Source organism: Sparus aurata, chromosome 5, assembly GCF_900880675.1.
Source record: "Sparus aurata chromosome 5, fSpaAur1.1, whole genome shotgun sequence".
Classification (NCBI taxonomy): Eukaryota; Metazoa; Chordata; class Actinopteri; order Spariformes; family Sparidae; genus Sparus; species Sparus aurata.
Genome location: NC_044191.1, coordinates 21,364,954 through 21,386,031, shown reverse-complemented (window position 1 = coordinate 21,386,031; position 21,078 = coordinate 21,364,954). Strand labels below are relative to the sequence as shown.

At 41.1% G+C, this 21,078-nt stretch overlaps 1 protein-coding gene across 3 annotated transcripts in view; it reads right to left on the bottom strand.

The window, feature by feature from the left end:
* The window catches only part of ksr2 (kinase suppressor of ras 2), a 111,911-nt gene extending 91,031 nt beyond the window's left edge, over positions 1–20,880 (bottom strand). For all 3 annotated transcript variants that reach the window (XM_030417439.1, XM_030417438.1, XM_030417440.1), the window contains exons 1-3: positions 20,041–20,880; positions 8,691–8,831; positions 6,286–6,436 (exon numbers count right to left, since the gene is read on the bottom strand). In XM_030417439.1, the coding sequence (XP_030273299.1) occupies positions 6,286–6,436; positions 8,691–8,831; positions 20,041–20,214 (466 nt within the window). In that variant the 5' untranslated portion in view covers positions 20,215–20,880. The remainder of the gene's footprint in view (positions 1–6,285; positions 6,437–8,690; positions 8,832–20,040) is intronic.
* Positions 20,881–21,078: the final 198 nt, after the last annotated feature.

Genomic DNA, 21,078 nt, shown 5'->3' with positions numbered 1-21,078 from the left:
GATGTGAATGGCCTCCATGATCTTTAACCACTCTACAGTCTATTCTGGGACTTTTACTATTTATTCCAACTCATACAATAGTTCAAAAGTGGGAAAGAAATGTAATATTCAAATCTGTTTGAATTATAAAACTCCTGTACAAGCACAGCTGGTTTTTTTCTTCTGAAAAATCCTTCATCAGCATGATCTCTTACCCTTATGAGTGAAGTAGCTGTTCAAGGTTTAATTAATTCAACTATAAAAATATAAAAATCACAGTGCTGCCATCCTCATCAACCAAAGGTGATTACGAAATGTAGTAAAAAACTAGAATTAGGCACCTTGCTGTTGTATGCCTCTGTGCACCAGTATAGTTGCAGCTTGCACTTAAAAAATGTATTAAGTGGAAGTAAGACTATTCTCAAAGCGAACCGAAGGAGAGCTTTATCAAATGGTGCAACGACAACCACCTGAAGCTCAATATCAGCAAAGCTAATGAGTTTGCGCTGGACTACTGCTGCACACTTTTATGTCACAGCGAAGTTGACCTTTGGATAAAAAAGTCATCGCTTCATCATTTCATTCCATGACAGATTTCGGTGAAATGTTGTCATACTTAGCATTATCATTTCTTTAGTTATCGCCAAAAATACTTTTCGTGAGGTCACAGTGACCTTTGACTGACAAAATCAAATGTAGGGGAGACTGCATGTCAAAGGTGAGGACAGAGACCGAATGAACAGAGGAGGCAGCATCATTAGGTGTGTCTCTGAACACCAGACCACAATAAAAACCAATCACACAAAGGTCAGTGGTCAAAGAGCACAAGTTAGTGTGAGTCACCACATTTAACTGAGGTATGTCAATCGCTAATCAAGCAGGTGAGATGCGGTTGAAAGCTCCAGAAAAAGATGGAAGATTTTCAAAGGACTCAGTGCTGTAAATAATGAATAAATAACTTTATGGCACAACAACACGTGCTACAGGAAGGTTCCCTGAATTCATGCCAGTAGTGAGGGGGTCGGGTCTTCGGGAAGAATGCAGGTAGCAGCTGGACTGGTCTCATTCAATTTAGAAGCCTGCTCTTTATTTATTTTCGGCAAGTAGGTCATAACCATTTTATCCCACTTACTGTGAGGGTGAGCCAGGACTCTTGCAACGGAGCAACAAGTAACAAAAGTCAAGAATATACTTTCATGCTCTATACCAATTTGGACTAAGTGGCGCGGACACGATTTTTGGATCCGTACTATCTTTCATTACACATTTTCTGCCTTTATGTTTTGACAGATTTTGAGGCATTTCTTCACTTTGAGGACGTCACTTCTTTCTCTCTATTATTAGGTCTCATGTAATGCTCAGTCACGACAAGAGATGGGGGAGAAAAGAAATCTACTTCAGGAGCGAGGGGCAAAAAAGGAATCTAAATTGGTACATCTGTTCGATGCAGTGTGAAGATAGCCAAGCTCCTAGACAGCGACGCCAAAAGAGAGCTGCTCTTCAGAGACGGCTGACTGGTTTGAACCCAGCTGGACTTGGAGGCATGGGCGACTGGGACCGCCTGACGGGCTCTGCCAGGGGACGCCTGTCTGCCTGCTTGTATGTCTGTATGTCTCCCCCGTCTCTCTGGACAATATCTGCCTCCGTCCCCAATCAAGCCGATGAGACAGAATGATAGGATGGAAGTTGGAGGAGCTCACAGGAAGGCGAGCACTCCAGTAGTCTGACAAACGAGCACAGGGACCAATGGAGAGGTGTGAATATTTGGAGAGGACAGCTGAACACCTGCAGAATCACAAAGAGACTGTTTTTTTTTTCGGGGCTCTGCTGTAAGAAAAACCTGTTTGTCTGAACGTCTCAATTCTTGTTCATTACATAGAATATCAACAAACTGCTTCGAAGAACTGCCAATTTAAACCTCTAATACGACACTGTTATAATTAAAGCACAGTTTTGTTGAGGGCACGTTGACGACAATCTACTCGTCAAGTTAATTCGCTTAATTATTTAGCTGAGCCGTCCATCTGAAAAGACATCTGTTACGGAACAGTGTGTGTGTGTGTGTGTGTGTGTGTGTGTGTGTGTGTGTGTGTGTGTGTTCAGTGTGTGTGTTTTGAGTGGGAGAAGAGGAGAAACAGATATGTTATCAAATGGGTTTACGAAAGGTTGTTACTCAACCAAACAGCCCGGTTTTAGTGATGATCTACTGCCCCCTTCTGTATTTTTGGCATCATTGCAAAAGCTGTGACCCAACAGGCTGAGAACAGAGTGCGGTCTGTAACGCCACCTGGTGTCCAGCCATGACACAAAAGTAATGCACTCGCGGCATGACGCTCCTTCTTGAAAAACCAAATACAACAAAGACCAGGTGACTATCTTTAAATTGATTCTTAGAGACATTATGTCAAATGTTACACCACAATCTCTACAAATTAAAAATTAGGCTTTAAGAAATGCATCATTTTTGGGTCCTTTACACAAACACACACGCCATCAAATATCTCCTGAACCAATAAAGCAGTTCCAGCACAAACATTTGTATGCGTTTCACCACATTGCACATATTTTAGCGGCTTCGACTCAGGATGTAGAGCAGGTCTTCCACTAATCACAGGGATCACAGGCTCCTCCTCGTGTTCTTGTGAACCCTAAATTGCTACTGGTCGTCAGGCCAGTGCCTTGCATGGTAGCTCGCAGCATGTCTGTGTGTGTGTGAGTGCATATGTGAATGGGTGAAGGAGAAGCAGATTGTGCAGCACTCTGCACACAAGCTCTATTTAGAAGCAGCCGTCAAGCATTTGCTTTAACCTTTTACAATATACTCCCATGCAGACAACTCCTGCCAGTGCTTAAACCTCTGCAGCAACATAAATGCTCAATAAATAAAATTATTTTTCATTGTACCTAAACAAGACCATCACTGTCCGATGAACGGAGATGGTAAGAAATTTTTTCCCACTACATTCACTTTATTGGAGAGGAGAGGTCATGAGGTCAAAAATCTTGAATTCGAGGGAGAGCTTCACATTTGGGAATTTTGTGTGTGTGATGAGAAGACCGATACCTCTCTCATGTCTGTGCGTTAGTTATGGAGGTAGCAGGTGATTAGCTTAGCATGGAGACCACATATTGACAATACAGTGCTAGGAAAGTTGAAATACAGTTTATGTCTGCGTAATTAAGTACTGTAGTGGGGAAAATATGCACAGCTGTAATTAACATAAATGTCTGGGTCAAACTGGTCCCTGCATTAATTAACTAGATAGAGCAAAAAAACACATGCATTACTGAGGGATAATAGGCTCTGCTCTGGTTGAATGTAGGAGGAACCACTATAAAGATTTGTGTGAGGTTGTCGAACCTCAGCTGGTGAAAAAGAGGTAGAGGAAATGTCAGTCTATACACGCTGATACAATCCTGAGAAGAGGTCTAATGAAAGCTAAATTGAGACAATGTATGCATGTAAATAGATTATGTGTTAAAACGGTTTACGGAAACACTTAAGGAGACAATGTGCCTTTTTAAATGATCACTTTACATACGTTTTGCTTCTTGTTCGACCGCTTGGGCCATTCAAGACTGTTACAATGTCAGCCTGACTCTTCTGCCACATTCACTATCTGCCCTCTTCCTTTGCCACACATTAACTCTCCTGTCATTCATATCCTGCCCTGCAGTGACCTTTGTGTTCCCATCATTCCCCATCACCTGACCTCCACCTGTCCACCTGCACACCATTTCTTGCAGAACATACAGTAGCCGAACGAGTGTGACGTCTTCTTTTTCTCTGCCTACCTGATCTCTACCTCTACTTGTCCTTTTGCATGATACTAAAATGGACCATGATTAATCATTGCCTGTTTGTGGCATCAAGTAAAACTGAACTCTTTACCTGCCTGGACTCTGAAGTAAGTTTTTGGGTCCCAGCCTAGTTTTACTGACTCATTACACACACTAGTAATCGTGGATTTTTGTCACATGGTTACTGTTATGCATGAGCGCATCATAAAGTTACATCCAGCGAATCTTTAAAATGCTGACCATGTAATCATAACTCATGAAAACCTCACAGTGATGTATCCACTTCATTGAAACTGATGTTCTAAACAGGTGGTGTCTTACAAGTACTGATTTGTCAAGAATAAAGAGAGGAACTGAATCACTGGGGTTGAGCATTTGAAGAAAACAATGCCACCAGCAGAAAACCAAACAGCTATGTAACACACCATGTAGTTACTAAGTTATCGTTAGGATGAGCAGCTTTAAGAACCTAGTGATGTTTACTGAATGGAATCAGATTTGATTTTTGTCATACGTCATGTAAAACCTGTTTTGATAGTCTGATGATAAAGATATCAAACAAAAGCAGAAAAAAAGAAGTATATTTGAGATCCTTAGTTCAGTTTGTGTATGTATGTATTGGAAATAAAGATTTCTTACCAATGGCACAAATACAAAGTGGAAACAGACAACTTTTCTCCCACCGGCGTTTCCAAGTGGTATTATTGTTGGTGCCACCGTCGCAAAGACAACCAGATCAACTATTTTTCTTTAGTGTAGTGACTACCAACAACAAAGGACAAAATTTGAGTTTACTCACTCCGTCAGATTTTAACAGAGAAGTGAAAGCAGATAGAAATGGTGTCAGGCCAGTCAGCCGTCATGTTCCCAGGAGAATTTAAGCCCAGTCACAGACAAAACTGCACCATGAAAACGATCTATAGGGGACCAATCTAAACTTTGTTTACAGTTTGCACACTGTGCAATTAACTTTCAGTTCATAATGAGCCATAGACACAAGAGAAATCAAAAGAAACAAGCTTGTTTGTTGCCATTTTAAACTGGATACTATATTAAGACCAGTAATATTTGTTATTATTGTGACATAAAGTGATGTTAATCATTTATTGATAATTTGTGTCATATAAGGCATCAACTATTTCTCCTCTATCACCCATCATAGCATTTACATAATCAGAAGTTAAATATTGTTGATTTGATATCGATCTTATGCACCTTACATAAGGAGGGGGGAATTATTGTTTGATCATATTTTTAATTATTTACTTTAACAGTTAACATTTGAATGTTTCTGAAAATAAACATTAACATCAATACTACAGTATCCAACCAACATATTATTAGCAAAAAAAAACATTTGTAAATGAAGAAAACACTTTTCAGACACTGATGATTTTGAACCCCTCCTCATGCAGTTGTGAGCAAGTTAACCTGACTGTATGCCAAATCACTGTTTGGCACCTACCCAGTCAGCTAACATGTAATTAAAACACATGATCATTTAGGATTATTGTCCCAAGTTTTCAGACAGTCTTCTGAGCCTAAATTGATCGTTGTGAACATTAGCAATAACTGCTGCTTACTTGTTTATACTCCAGCACTCCACTAACTTTTGATGCGCAGCCTCCTTTTTCGATTCAATTTTATGTATAGTATAGATCTGTATAGTAGGTTCAGATTAATATTTAACAGAATTCAAAACAATATATAAAGTACAGGGTCCCTGCTTCATCTCTCAAGCCTGAAAATATTGGAGAGCCATGGTGTAGTTGGTACTAGACTACATGCTTGATAGCTAATATACATACAAACATAATAAAATGCAGCTGTTTTACTATATCTAATTCCTCCATCTCCTTCTTCTGCCTCACAACAGTTCTCCTCTTCTGAATTAATTAAAAATGCTATATAACATCTTACACATCATATAGAATCACAGGCAGGATAATGAGGGAATTGTTTGGGTGTTAATGAATCCAGTCGGATGTAAACAGTGCTACACCAAATCATATTTTATTCATGCATCTTAACATTACAAGACAATACATGTTAGCCATGTTAGGTTTAAAATTGTGACGTTTCATTTGTGGCTCTAGATTGATTCAGGCGGGAAACCATTTAATTTCATCCCTTAACTGTCTCCTCATTTCCTGTCAAATAAAGAATAAAAATGCCCTCAAAAAATGAAAAAAAAAATGAAAAGTAAGAAGTAATGCTCCATAGAAGCTGGCTCTGAAATCTCAAATGTCGGAGCATCACTGAATGCACCGGAGAGAAGTTTCAACAAGTGTCCGTGCTTCTGATTGTTTTATCCTGAAACCATAATGTAACTGGTGGGAGAGAACAGATAGTAACTTGATAGATGGGTGATCAAGGTTTCATTAAAAAACTAAATGTGTTTTTACACATAGTGGTGGGAAATGGTGATAGGTCTTAAGGACATCGGCATTTTCCCTTTAAAGACATTTAGAGGCTGGCGTTTCTACGGACGTGTGTGTCCCTTACCGAGCTGGTGGGCCTTTCTGAGGCAGGAGAGGGAGGCGTTGAGTCGGGCGCACTCCTCTTCGTTGGCGCCAAACTTCTGTAGCAGCTCACACACCTGCTCCTCGCTCATTTCCAGCAGGCCCTCCAGGGTCACCTCACCTGGACTCATCTCCTGCAAAACACACACACACATACACCGTGACACAATTACAAACACTCACTGATACACACACGCTGTTAAGATTGTATTAATTTTGTAAATTAATTTTGTATTAATACGCAGAACATTTGATTTACAGTTCCAGTTTACAGCTGAAGATGTTATGTTAAGGTGCTCAGGGGAACATTTTACACAACAAGAGTGGAAAAGTCATGGATGTAAAAAGAAATGGGTCTTCAGTTTCACATTTAAAGCATGCAATTCTGTTTTCTGTTGCAGCAATCTTTATCAAATAAGAATGAAAATCAAATCAGCTTTAATAAATGGAACAGTTCCTCTCCAAATTGGCATCAAATTACAAGTTAAAAGGTGTGATATTAACTACTGAGAGTGTAACCTTTTGTGTAAAAACTTCATAGACATTTACTGTATATTTCAAGAGAAAAGTAACAGTGTTTTCTTGCAGCCCTCTAGTAGCCATCAGGAGAACTGCAGCATAAAACATGTGCAGTGCTCTGAACTTCCAGCAGTGTTGCTGCTGCTTGATAAGAGACTAACCGATAAGAGGGGAAACATGTGATTCAAAAACAGCTTTCAACTAAAACCAAAATCACACACGGGGCACTGCTGTTCACCAACTCAGCCGATTATCGATCACTGGGATAAAAGAGGAGAAGGTTGTAAGTGAATACTGGCATGTGACAAATCAATGGAAAAACCTTAAAGTGATATTGAGTATTGGCAAATATTCTCTGTCAATAATTGCCCGAACGAATGCTCAATAAAAAGGTGACTGTGCCCAGATTTTTTGGTTTATTTCAAACCATCATCACCATTTTCTGTCTAAACCCCCTTTAGGAGTCGTAGGAGGACTGGAACGACCTGTGTTTTACCGCTATCAGTGGGCAAACAGGGCGCATATCCCAAAGAACTAATAGACGCAACCTCATCATGTATGGCTATGGAGTCTAATATTAAATTCTCTTCCAGTGCTACTCCATGCATCAAAAATCACATTAAAGGGGTCAGTCATCACCCTACATTTATAATAATAATGCTTTCTTTTTAACCTATAAGGTAGCGTTTTGTTGTCTTAATGACCTGTAAACTAATAATCATGTCTTTAGGGATCTACAAATCAGAAACTATGTCACAGGAAACATTTTAAAGTTTGAAACCTGTTTTAATCCTGATGAACTTCAGTCTCTGGTGCCAACTGAACCTGATACCAATAAGCTGCTTGTAAAGGCTGACGCAGGTCAGATGTTGCATCTATGCAGTACCTGAGGTCTGTACTGGGAGGGTGAAATAGGAGGACAAAGTTCTAAAGGCTAAATGTCTTCATGGCATACACTCTTTCTCATGCAAATCAAAACATCACTTAAGTCAGGCTCTATTCATCATTTTGTCTTTTATGCTAATGATCTGATGGAACGCTAGCTCATATGTTTTGGTTTCTAAACCAAACTCTTAAGTTGTGATCCTATTCCAAAAACATCCATTCTAGAAGAAAAGAAAGAAGATCATTCTTAAGGTCTGAAGCCAAGAGATGTCCCCCTGTTTTGAAGCCTGGCACAAAGACATCTCTAGTACTTCATTTATTAGTACTACTGCATATGTGAATACTGTATCAAGCCTTTTGGGGCTCCAGAGGAGGCTGCATGCAATCGGATACATTACATCCAGTGCTGTCAATTAGTGGCTCAGTTGCATTGTGGGTAATGCAGGTGCCAGGTGAGAAGCTGGTACCTACCTTATCCACAATGCAATTTAACCACTGAGGGACATCAACGGAAACAATTTATCAGATAACATTCGACTTTGACACCTCTGTTAGATTTATTTTCAGTGCAACATTTGTTCTTAAATACTTTTCAAAACAAAATGTAATTGTATAAACAGATGGCAGCACAATAGTTGTTGTTTGCTTGTTTTTTCTCCCCTTACACATGAATAGGCTGTCTGAACAAGCAATAAAATATATTTTAAAAGTCAAAGCAGAAAATCTTTGTAAGAGGTTGTTGATGAGAGAAACATAACATATACAGAATTACATTATATTAATGATAATATGTAATATGATTAAATCATATATTATTGCCTTCACAGTCATGAAAGGGAGACCCTGAGACCCTCTGTCAATACAAACATTATCAGATACCATATTTTTTGTGAGAGCAATCTCACCTAACATTCCTACATTGTAAATAAAGATTATCTGATGAGTGGCTTTTTACATAATACAATCATGACTGGATGTATCTACCTCTGTGACCTCTTTCCTCAGGTTGACGATGCGGAACCAGTGGCCGAGGCGAGGGAAGTCCTCCAGCTCGGCACTGCGCTCCTCTAAGGCCACTTTGCACTTACAGGACAGCTGGCGGCTGAAGTACTTCACCAACTTCCCCTGAGAGAACAGAGAAAAATACAGTGAGGGAGGGTTGGAGATTCACATCACATCCTCTTTAATCTTTTCACATTTAAAACAAAAAAATATTTCCAGCACAACATGAAAACTGCATGTAGTGTAAAAAAAAAAAAAGTCTGTAAAGAAAGGAAACAAACCTGGTGCACATCTTATTAGCAGAGCTTTAATAATACAGTAGATTGACATGTATCAGCAGCAAAACATGAAATCCATTAGTTTTAGTCCTGGATCGCAACAACAAAGCTCTTTGTTGACTGGACCTGTCCTGAAGAACCAACCTGTTTTTACTAAAAGAAAGACAGAATACTAAATAGAGACCCAATAATGGAAAAGGTTGCTGCAAAAAGGTCAATATTAAATTCTATCACGGCGTATAAAATAAAGGCAGGAGTGGCAAAATGTTCTGAAAAGCACAAATGTTTTGATGTGCAGCCGCAGCACAGAACATGGAGTACTGAGTCGCTGGTCCAATGGTTCCAGTAGTCTATGTGTCCATGTGTCCTTGGGCAAGACACTCAGCCCCTTCAAGGTAGCTTCTGCCACCAGTGCGTAAACGGGTGAATGGGCGCTCAGAGTGGTCATTAGTGTTTAAATATTTGCAAGAAGGTATCTCATTTGATCACGTAAACATCTGAATATTTCCATGAATATCTCCATAAGAGTTTTGGCTGGTCAATCAAAAAGACGTTAAATACATTTTCACCATAATATTACAACACTTTCTTTCCTTTTGTTTTAAAACTATTCAGCCGATCAAAGCTGTTTGAAATACGACTGACGTTAAAGGAAAACCTTAGCATGTAGAGTTCTGTAACTGTCCTGACAGACACTGAAATTCCTGGACAGCCTGGATATAACCAGCGCAGGTAAAATACATGCAACAGTCTCCGATCCCTCAAACAACAATAATGTGATCTCGCAATGCCTCGAGCTCAGGGACTGATGGATGGGTGAACGGTCAAACTTTCTGTCACAAATGCATCCTTTCTGGTGGAAGTTACACAAATACACTTAAGTTTTTGTAGCATTACCAAAGCTGGCTCATCTTCATTTACACAGTGAATGCAACATGCAGATTGTATATGTGAATTTAACTTTGTGTGCAATTTCAATCATGGACGAAACATTCCTCTTTTCAATTTTTCTAATATTCTAGATATTTTAAGCCCCTGTGACCATTAATATGTATCATGTCACACATTCTACATCGTCTCTCTATTCTATTGTTTTTAATGATGGCAAATGAAGAGTGTTTGGGATGGTTTGGACAAAAGAAGCAATTTGAAGACATTGGATATTATATCACAGAGCCATGGAAGATATGTCACATAACTTCACAGGTGTGTAGTTGAGATTCAATTTGAAGGTTAATTTTGAAGGTGGGTGTGGGTGCCGCAAGTAATCAGGTAGAAAGTAAGGAAGGAGCAATTACCCCCCTCCGTTTTATCTAACAACTCTCTCTAATAGTCTTATCCAAAACATGTCCCCTTCTAACAAATTGAATCTCGCATTGTTTTACTTTTATGACACGGCAACTCTTACCATTTATTCAGTGTGCTACATGTAGAAAGGCCAAAGACTGCCAGGAGCAAAGGATAAAACAATCAAAGAACTATATCAGACAGGGACACATCCATCAGAGACCGATCAATTAACATGTTCAAGACTAGATATTCTGACATGTTTTTGATGTATTTAAGTCCTAAGGGAGATTTACAGTCAATATATGTGTAGTGAAGCAAATCTGAGCTCAAACAATTGGTCTGATTACAAAAACGATGGTGGAATAATGTCCAGGCCCACAGAGGGTGACGTGATGCTCGAAGACTTAAGGATGATACATTTGGATGGCCCCGTTCCAAACATACACCTACAAAATGACTGCTAGAAATTAGACAGAGCTGGCCTACATCAGTGCATACCAAAGTAGAAACCAGTGGAGGAGGGACTCGCAAGTCACCTCTGAATGCAGAAAAACCCTACAGCAGCTGCCCACGGCTGCTAACGCTCTGCCCGATAAGGCGACTGCTCGGTCCACTCCTACAGAGAAACACACATTTACCCTCGCTAAATGTGTCGACTTCTTACTGTATATCATACTCTTAGAAATATATTATACCTTGTGCGTCTGCTTAGAATATGTCTTGCCATATGTGCCAACAACATAGCATGGCATAGCACACAGAAGCAGGTATTCGGTCCGTTTGAAAGGAGTGTGAGAGAGAAAGAAAGAGAGGGACAGAAAGACCGGACTTCTCAAAGTGAGTAAAAATGTACACCGAAAGATTTTATTGCGACTGTGAAGTAATGCTACAGTCTGATCTGTCAGTCAGTCCACCACCTTGATCCAGACTGAAATTTCTCAACAAAAACTCAATTAGATTGGCAAAGGTAAGCATGCTAACCAAGATGGCATTATTCATAAGAATGTCACAATGTCAGCATTGTCAGGGTAATTGTGTTAGCATACTGACGCTAGCATTTACCTAAAAGCACAAATCACTATCTTAGTTTAGAGTTGCTGTAGATTTTCAGTGATATTTATGTAAGGCAGTTGTAGTAGACAATAGCATGACACGAAGACGCTAAAGCAAGGGTCCTAAACTACTTGCCCAGAGGCTAAACATGGAGACAATTGAATAGGGCCTCTGACATGTTTAGAATTCATTGTGAAAGTCACCATACAAATATATTTGAATTCTAAAAAAAGATCACTAGCAAGCTGCTCCTTAACACTTCAGCTATGATCAGCGGCTGATCTGATTCACCGCAGTGCATCTGAAACCAAAATCTCACTTTCTATACCTGAAAAAAAGGTTGATCTGGAGCAAAAGAGGCCAAAAGTGGGGCTTTTTACTCCATTAATGGATAGACCAGCTGAAGATCTGAACAGAAAAGAGAGGGGTCAACATGCAGCATAGAGGCTAGAATCAAACCCAGTCCACTGTGGTAAGGACTCAGCCTTTTGTAAAGGCCTACTGGTGAACCTTGACTATTGATTATATTCTCCTTGAATTATCCCTGTCTCCTCTGTGTGGAGAAGGCTGCCATTCTAAAAAAATACAATCTCATGTGGCACTAGGTCTTACTTGACTGAAACAGTATGCCTAAAACATTCAATTCGCAACTTATCGCATACCGATGCGGAGCTCAGGTCGTCTAGTAATCGAAAGCTGCATGTTGAAGTGGCAGCCTCCGCCATCGGTGTATGAATGTGTGTGTGAATGGGTTAATGTGGCAAGTATTGTATAGCGCTTTGAGCGGTCAGTAGACTGGAAAAGCGTTATGAAAATGCAAGACCATTTACCAAGACCACCATTTGATGCTTTGGGATTGTAGGTCAGGCTGGACGCTTCCCAAAACGTCAGTATTATACAATTTGGAAAACTAAAAGGAGTTCGGAACGAAACTCAAAAAATAATTACCTAAGTGCTCCATCTATATTAGTTTAATACACACTGACTCAACATTATACAAAACATTGCATTACCTCCAACCTTTTACAGTGAACTTATGTGATGAAATTAGACAGACTACCAACTACAACTACCACTTTTGAGTGTAGCTAAACTTACTGTTGAAATAAAGTTTAGTATACACTGAGCAGTCCAGTAGAAGAGTATCAGCATTGTGGCCCCCAGGTAAGGAGGGTTGGATGCCCCTGATTTAACATGTAAAACCTACCACCAAGTGGCATCACCATCCTAAAGCTTCATTCAGAGCACATTTGGCAAGTCAAACTTTACGCCCTTGCTGTAGAAAAAACCAGAAGGGACTGAACATACTGTGGCCTACTGTGGGCAGGTGCACGAGCATAAGCTGCTAGGGCTAGCAGGCTAACAAAAGCACACCACAAACTGAAAACTATCCCTTCCTTTCACACTTTATTATCTTTACCTTCTGTCTCTGCCCGGCACAGACTACTTGATAGGCCTCTGATATAATGCTTTGCTTTTTTTCACCATCAAGTTACAAACACCCAACGATCTCAGCTGGGTCAAGTCTTTGTACCTGTGTCTTAAACTGCGTGGACATCCATGAACTCCCGTGGTTGAATGTATTTTTTGTTAATGTGTGCAGGAAGAGCCATTGACATGCACTTTAATCTTGTCAAACAATAAAATCCTAAGAAGTCCATAACGTAACCATACTCCCTTAAATGGTGGCGTGTCGCTTTAAGATGACTCTTGATGATCCTTTATGGTGCTAGTCCCAGTCGAGACATGTGCTAAAGTGACCTCTACTACTACACTCACAGTTAATCCAGATCAACTCGAACACTTAATGAATGCACAGCAGACGATAACTTCCACACCAGATTTATCTAATCTGCATAGACTAACATTCAGGCTTATTCAACAGCAATGCGCTAGTCTTTCAGCAAAGGTTGGTCGAAAATAACCTCTGTTCATGTGAGGGGACAACTAAAAGTAATGTAACTAACAATTGTTTTGTACCTTAAAGCATCATTTCCTCAACTGATTGTACCAAATTGTAGCTCGCTGAGCTGCCGCGTACAGTAGTCGTTACAACTGTATCAACCAAACTGCTTAGTGGGTGAAAATATCCAAGGAAACAGTCATCACATGAATAAATGCATTCTCAGTGATGGACAAAAGATAGGTGCTAAATCTTTAAGAAAAAAAAACATCAGCAAAAAAAAAACTGTTTTTCATGATCTCAGAGTAAAATATTACTATCCAGGAATTATCCTGGAGTTTGTCATACTTGTAAATTCCTCATTCAGTCACGTAAAACAGTGAAGATCTGCAAACAGTCGCATGATTCACAGATGAATGCCAGAGAAGCAGTGACAGTGATGTCACCACCCAAAGTTTAGCAGCAGGGGAACACAATGATTTTGGAGACATTGTTGTCCACAGGCCAAAAGCAGTCAGATTATACGGTGTATTGAAACTGGCTAAATATATATATATATATATATATATATATATATATATATATATATATATATACAGGCTCTGTAGACTACTACACCTCCCATAATGCAAGTTAGTCATGTCATTTGTTAGACCCTGCTGACAGGGTTATTTTATGCAACTGTTTTCACAGACCGAGCAGTACGTCTCAAAGCAGGTAAAGTGAATGTATGTAATTTTCAAAACAGCTAAATTCACTACTTTTGTCAAATGGCAAAGTGAATCATTCAGAGGATTCTGAATCTGTGCAAAGCTTTAAAGTTTATAGCAGGCCTGGTCTCACTGTTCAGCTGTACGACCCACAACTTTACTTTTTTTTGTTCACTCTTGCTGCTCTCACAGTGTCGATTTCTGCCACAGAATTCAGCTGTTTTCAGCGACAAAGCTCAAAAAAAAAAAAAAAACCCACACACTACCTGCTCAGCACCAAACAGCAGACAGACACAGTTAGCAACAAGCTGGCAAACCTAGCAGAGCATTCGGCAGCTAGAGCCAGATATTTCCTCGAGGAGGTAGTGGAGACCAAAAACAGAGATTAAAAGCAGGGTGAATAATGGATTAACATGTGCCAGGTGGCCACAAACGAATGATAATGTTGCCCTGTAACTTCTGGACCTGTAAATAATCTGTCGTTTGCTAATACGTTTTTTTATTCAACTTAAACACAGATATAGCAGACAGAGAGTGTCAAAATCACGTTCTAAATATTTAGATGTGCAGAGATGTGGCAGTAAGACACAGACAAGGAGACTTGAACAGCAGGCTTTTCTTACTGTGAGTGTGACCATTCAATTCAGGTACAAATACTTGTGACTTTAGTTGTGGTCAGGTGACACTTTGTATGACCTAGTTTGCTTCGAGCACAACGAACCCTGTGACCTTCCGAGACACGGTGCTTCAGCTGTCCGTAGCCCTTGATCCTCCGACTCTAGAGTAGAAAAATACCTCGGTCCCACCTTTGAAGCACAAAAAAAAGCTGGTGCTACACTTCTTGTTCAGATAAACACTGTTAAGCCCATCTCATATACTTGAATATAAATGTAAAACAGCACTTGTTTTGACCTTCTTTTCTTCACTGTTACATGAAATACATAATTGATTCACATGTCACACACTACCATGTTTCTGCATCCCTAAAAAAAAAAAAAAAAGATCATTCATCACGCCCGTCGGTCGTTCCAGCGTATCCAAGGGATACTGCCGACAATGCATAATCATATTAATGAAAAACCAGTACTAACACTTCATCCAGGTAATGATATGGGCTTGCTATTCTTGGTAAAGCTTTTGGCTGAAGGAAGGTTAGCACTCAACGGCTCTAACAGATTGTGTCTGAGGTGCAATCTGGGTCCTTCAGGTTAATAACGGACGTGGCAAACAGAGATATCATAGAGGAATCTCCCGCACACACGACGCTCATTAAAGATCATGACAGGTTAACGAAGAGGGCTTTGCGTACGACCGACGTCACTGTGATCCTGATCAAAACCCCTGGTGTACAACTCATTCGTCGCTGTGGCAGTAAGAGGTCCGCCATCCCTGAAAGGCTCTCCTACTCAGACAATTTGAGGAAGATTAGCCGGTTTCTCAGGAGTAACCCTTTTGTTGTATTTGTAATTAACTGTCAAGCATGTTTGTCCTCATTCACATCTTACACCTGTTTCTTTCTCTTGAGCGTTTGTCTCACATACATTGGTGTGTTCAACCCCTGCAGAGAACATTGAAATGATATAAAATGAGAAATAAACTGATGTGCAGGTCCATCCAGACCGAGTTTTGGCTGTAGCCAAAGAAAATTCTGTATTGGTTCCTGGGTATTGATAAAAATGTGTTCTACAAGTAGATTGTAGCCTAAATTTAACAACAGAAGAATTGCAGCCCACAACAGTACGTGACTACCAAAATATCTCACTGTGACCTGAATTCGCATCAGTGTTTCTATTATTTTGTCTGGTGGGCATACATTTAATGAAAGTGTGGCCGACTATTCTTCAAGCACTTTGAATGAAGCGTATAAAACAATTTTACATTTTATTTTTAATTATTTTCACTGACTCGTTTGGTCAGCGTGGTCAAATCTGTATGAAAGCAGAACGTCGACAGAGAGAGTTGTACAAGTGAGGTTTTCTTCATCACTCACTGTTAGTTCTTCATTTAAAGTAACAAATCTGAGTCACATCTATGGGTTGACATGCAGTTATGAAGGCAGAGGGAGAAAGAGAGCAACCATAGAGTGAATATAAGTCAGGACGGGGTCAAGGAAACTCGGCACTCGGACGCAAACATAGATAGAGATGTGGAATTTGACACACAATTTAAACCAATATTTATAAACTAATCATGTGTAATGTCAAAGTTTGATCTCATCAACCCTGTTCCAGCCACTGTGCGCCACCTGCCCGGCAAAAAAAAACATGGAGACAATATGGATATGATGATGATGATGATGATGATATTCATCCAAGAGGTCAGAAGTATGACTTCCAATGAATTCTAATGTCCCTCTGTGTCCACCAGATGGGTGAATTGCTGAAACAATTTTGTATGTTGATATGTCAGACGATGTGTATGATAGCTGTGGGCGGCTCAGGGGTAGAGCCAGGACCTTGTTATTGGAAGGTCGCTGGTTCGATTCCCATGGTCTGCATATCGAAGTGTCTTTGGGCAGGATACTGAACCCCAAACTGCTCCTGATGTGCTGGTCGGCACCTTGCATGGCAACCACCACCCTGAATGTATGTATGAATTACTATCGCATTGGACTAAATGTAAATGTAAATAATTGCATTGACCTGGATGCTGGATAGGCTTTGCCGCAGCATCCTGTCATAAATGTTAACTCAAAATTTTGGATCGCAACAATACGGAAATAATAACTGCAACTTTCAGTAATGTGCCATGCGACTCAACGGGAGCACATTTCGTATTAACTGCATTCGAAAACAAGCATCGCATCGTTAGCTACCGAGGTGAGGTAACGCACAAAATGAGTTTTCACAGGACGGATCTCACTTTGCTTGTTATGTAGAAGCCATGAAAGTGTATTAGGTATGAAGTGAAAGCAAATCTGTGATAGAAATGTTTGCCGCAGAGCACGGTGTCACTCTGAAGAACTACAACTTGTACACAAAGTGAAGCCAGATGTAACACCCCGTGCGCATTATATTTCCGACATCCCATTCAACAGGTCGTGTACAAACACATTAATAAGTTATGAGTGTTTTGTAGCCTGTATTGTCTCCACTGGTTTGCCCTAACCTTCCACTTTCAATGTCACATTGTGTGCCAGTCTGGTAGAGGTGATACCAACAACACTCGTACCTTAAAACACTCTATAGCACAAACATTGGTCAAAAAGTCTGCGAGGTCCTTTTAAAGGAATAGTTCACCAAAAAAATTAAAGTTTAGTCATTACCCACTCATCTCCACACTGATGGAAAGTCAGGTAAAGTTCTGTAGTCAGAACATGTCAGGAGATTTAGGGACAAACTGCATTATCGCCGCAGCGGTGGTTCGCCAATTCTCCGTCGTAGGTCGTTCACACAGAGCCAATCAACGCCTCCGTAAAGGCTAACCGCTGTGTAATTCACACAGAAAGCCGGGGCTGCGGATCCTAAAGAGTGCAAAAATGTGACGAGGAGTCGAAAGGACAGGCAGAAGGACGGATGCTTCTTCACGTCTATCTGCGGTATTTTTTTCCTCATATAAGCTGCCAAAGACAATTACAGTTATTAAATTACGTTTGTTGGGTCATGTAACGTTGCTTTGTGGGACGTTTTTCTTTGTTTAGTTGAGTGAAGGACCTGTGCAGTTATCAGACTATCCGATCGACACGCCCTCGATACGTGACGCCAGCTTATCTGTTCGCACTGGTTCAGTTCGCCAATACTGCGCCTCTGATAGTACCTCGAGAGGCGGATCAGCGCCGGAGCAAAATTTCACCCCTCGCCACCTCCAAGACATTCACGCAGAGGTGGAGAATTGGCGCAGGATCCCCGCATCCAACAGCAGTGCGAATGGGGCTGGTGTTGCAGTATTCAACTGAATGAGATGGGGGCTTATAACATTTTAAAACCAAACAGAACATCTTTTTAAATTAGTTCGGCATCTCGGGGGCATCCAAGGACTTAAAGGAGAGAAGCCATCTACTTCAGCTGTTAAGGAGAATGCTGCAACCCTGTTTTGCTGTGAATCTCCAGGAATGTTTTGTGGACAGCGACACTTCACCTGACTTTCCAATCGGAATGAGGTTGAGAATACCAAGACTGACTGTTTATTTTTGGGTGAACGTATCGTTTCAGCACGTCCGTGTCACTGCTTATGTAGGAGTTTGTATTTGTTAGATTACAACATGAGATATAAAGTAAAAAACTCTGCTCTGATCTCCCAAAAGAGTCAGACAACACTTCCGCCATGAGAAAAGATAAATACCCCTTCCCCCTTTTGTGACCCCATTTAACCATCCAGTTTTTTTATACATAGGACTATTGTCTGGGGTTATATCTTTACTTTTAGGGGAGCTTTTTGTTCAGTTTGTGCAAAAAGGTCAAATCATGACCCAATAAATCAAATCTTAGTTTTTAAAAATCCATTCACAAAGATCTGTCAGGCTTATATTAAAGGTGCACTTAACTCCCAGGTGAAAAAGGAGGAGGGTTGGGCTTGGGGCTAGCAACCGCACCCACATAAAACCCCCGAGAGAAAAACCATGGCGGAGGGTCATGTGTAGACCAAGCAAATGTCTGAGACCAAAAACAAAAGGACGTCCAGCCCAAGAGCAGACCTCCTGATGCCAAAATATCACATACGATTATGTTTTTTAAAAAACTAAAAAAATCTAAGTTAATTTACAATATAGATAAGGTAAAAATACAAACTCAGAAATAGTTATTTGATATATTTCCATATAAACAAGCCGTCCTCGGAGGGAATAGAACACTGTTGGACAGGGACTTGCAAACATAAACACAGTAAAACAGTGTAAACTTGTGTTAGTTTAGTCCGTTTAATCCGTCCTGAAAATCTACCAGTCAAGATTTTCCTCCTCTCTTGAAACCTCCTCCTAACATAACATGTTGTAGGCTGTCACTGCTTTTTTGGAACATAGTGACCGTGTATCTTCACTGTAGCACACCTGTCTCCTCTCTCCTCTTGGATTTCCGCTCCTGTCCCGTCTCACTCGTACGCGAACTTCACTTAAGTCGCTCGGACACGCGTTCAACATGGGACCGTGAGTGATGTTCGTGTATATTATATGGCATCATATTCCTGCGTGCGGCACTCAAAAGTGACTCCACTTTATGTAACATCTCAATTATATCCCCTCTGGGACTCGGACGTGTGTTGATGGCACACACAGATCCTCACTTGGGGGAGTTTTATGGCGACTTTTAACGCACTTAATGGTATTTGTTTTAATCTCCTCGGGCATCACCATCACATCGTCACGGGCCCTTAATGCTGCTCTGCGCCCGCGGAGGATCAGTGGTGAGTTTTCACTGACCTTATCGCACTTTATGGCATATTTTTATGTCCCGTGACAGCCCCCTTTTTCTCCTGCTGGTGAGGAGGGAGAGGGGGAGGAGGTGGAGGAGGAGAAGGAGGAGGAAGAGGAGGAAGAGGAGGAGGGGGGTTGGTTGGTTGTTGGACTGGTTCAAGTGGTCTCGAAACGGACAGCCTGGTATTCTCAAACACAAACACCGGGGATATTATGGCCATTACGTAACGCAATTTACGGAATATACCCCCACGGGCCAATTAAACGAATAACGATATTTGGTAACAATTTCAGTAATCTGCTCGCCTTGCGTAACAGCCGGGGCCTGGATGCGGCCGTGAGAGGACAGATGCGCAGGCTGGCATATCGGTAATGGACTGTAAACACGGGCTGCCTATAGGCCTCGGCTGCCTCAGATATTATTCTGATGGAGAAGAGCCACCTTCTCTCCCCGCCACCTGCAGAATGCGCAAGACTCCAGCAGCCCCACTGCAGCCCCTGTACAGCCTCCTGATTTATTACACTGCACAACACAGATAGCGTCGGGCTTTTTTAGCGGCACATCTTTTTTACGCACGTCTGTGCAACAAACAACACAGACAACAAACAAAAAAAGGAAAATAGTTGATGAAAAAAAAAAGCAGTATGTCGCGGAAAATGTGCACAGTGGCCTAGGAATGAATAACAGACGGTGACAGCCCTCCGTATTGATTCAGATGGAGATGCACAGCAGAGATTTCGGTCGTCTTACCTCCAGCGTTCGTATCTCTTTCTGTGTCAAGTCGTTGGATGTGGCACATTTGGTCCGTAAACCCTCCAAACTAGAAATGCTTATGTCTATCATATTTTGCACCAACTCGCACTGCTGCAAGGCTTTCTGCAAACTAAGATGCTGCTCCTCGCTTTTTGTCATCTCCTCGTTCATAGTTTTTGCGAGCAGTGGTCGTTTTTTTCTCCCCCGTTGCACTTTCAGAACAAAAAAGAAAATATTTTCTTTTTTAAAAAAAAAAAGAAAAAAAAAAAGAAAAACAACAAAAAATTAATAATTAAAAAATAAATTCAGAAAAGAAACGTGGAGAGGAGCCCACGGAGCAGATGAGCAACCTGCAAAACGCCATGAAACGAGATGCTGGAGGTTTACAGAAGGGCTTTGAGCCGAGAGAGAGTCGACTCCATTGCAACAACAGTCCTCGTAGTTCCTGCTGTTTCATCAAGGTGTCTCGGCTTAAATCAAACACAATATGAAGATACCGAGCGGGACTACACGGTTCGCCACAGCATCCATTGGGTGCCCCCTTCGCTTCAGATGGGTGTTTAAAAAAAGAGAGAGAGAGAGAGAGAGAGAGCGAGAGAGAGAGAGAGAGGGAAGCTGTTCAGCGCATCGCAGGCAGACGTATCGGTGGGGGAAGCCTGGTGGTTTTAAAGGTGCTGATGTGTGGATTGGATGCAGGTACTCCCTGTCTCCCTTGGCAGCAGCTGCATCCCGGTTCGCTCCCACCACACCGACATGTTTCCTGTCAATCAAACCCACAGCAACAGCATCGGTTCGCCCAGGCACCGCCGCGAGGGGCCGCTCTCGCGAGATCTGCGCGAAGTGCAGTGGGCTCACGGCGCTTGAGCCAGTCTCCGGGCATGCGCGAGGAGACGAGCAGAGCTGACACTTCTCACACGTTCTGCAGGAAAGAAAAGATGCTCGATTATCGTCATTTCGACACACACCTGCACGTGTATTTTTTTTCTGTTGACTTTACAGGAACTAGATTTTTGATCAATTTATTGGTGAAATATT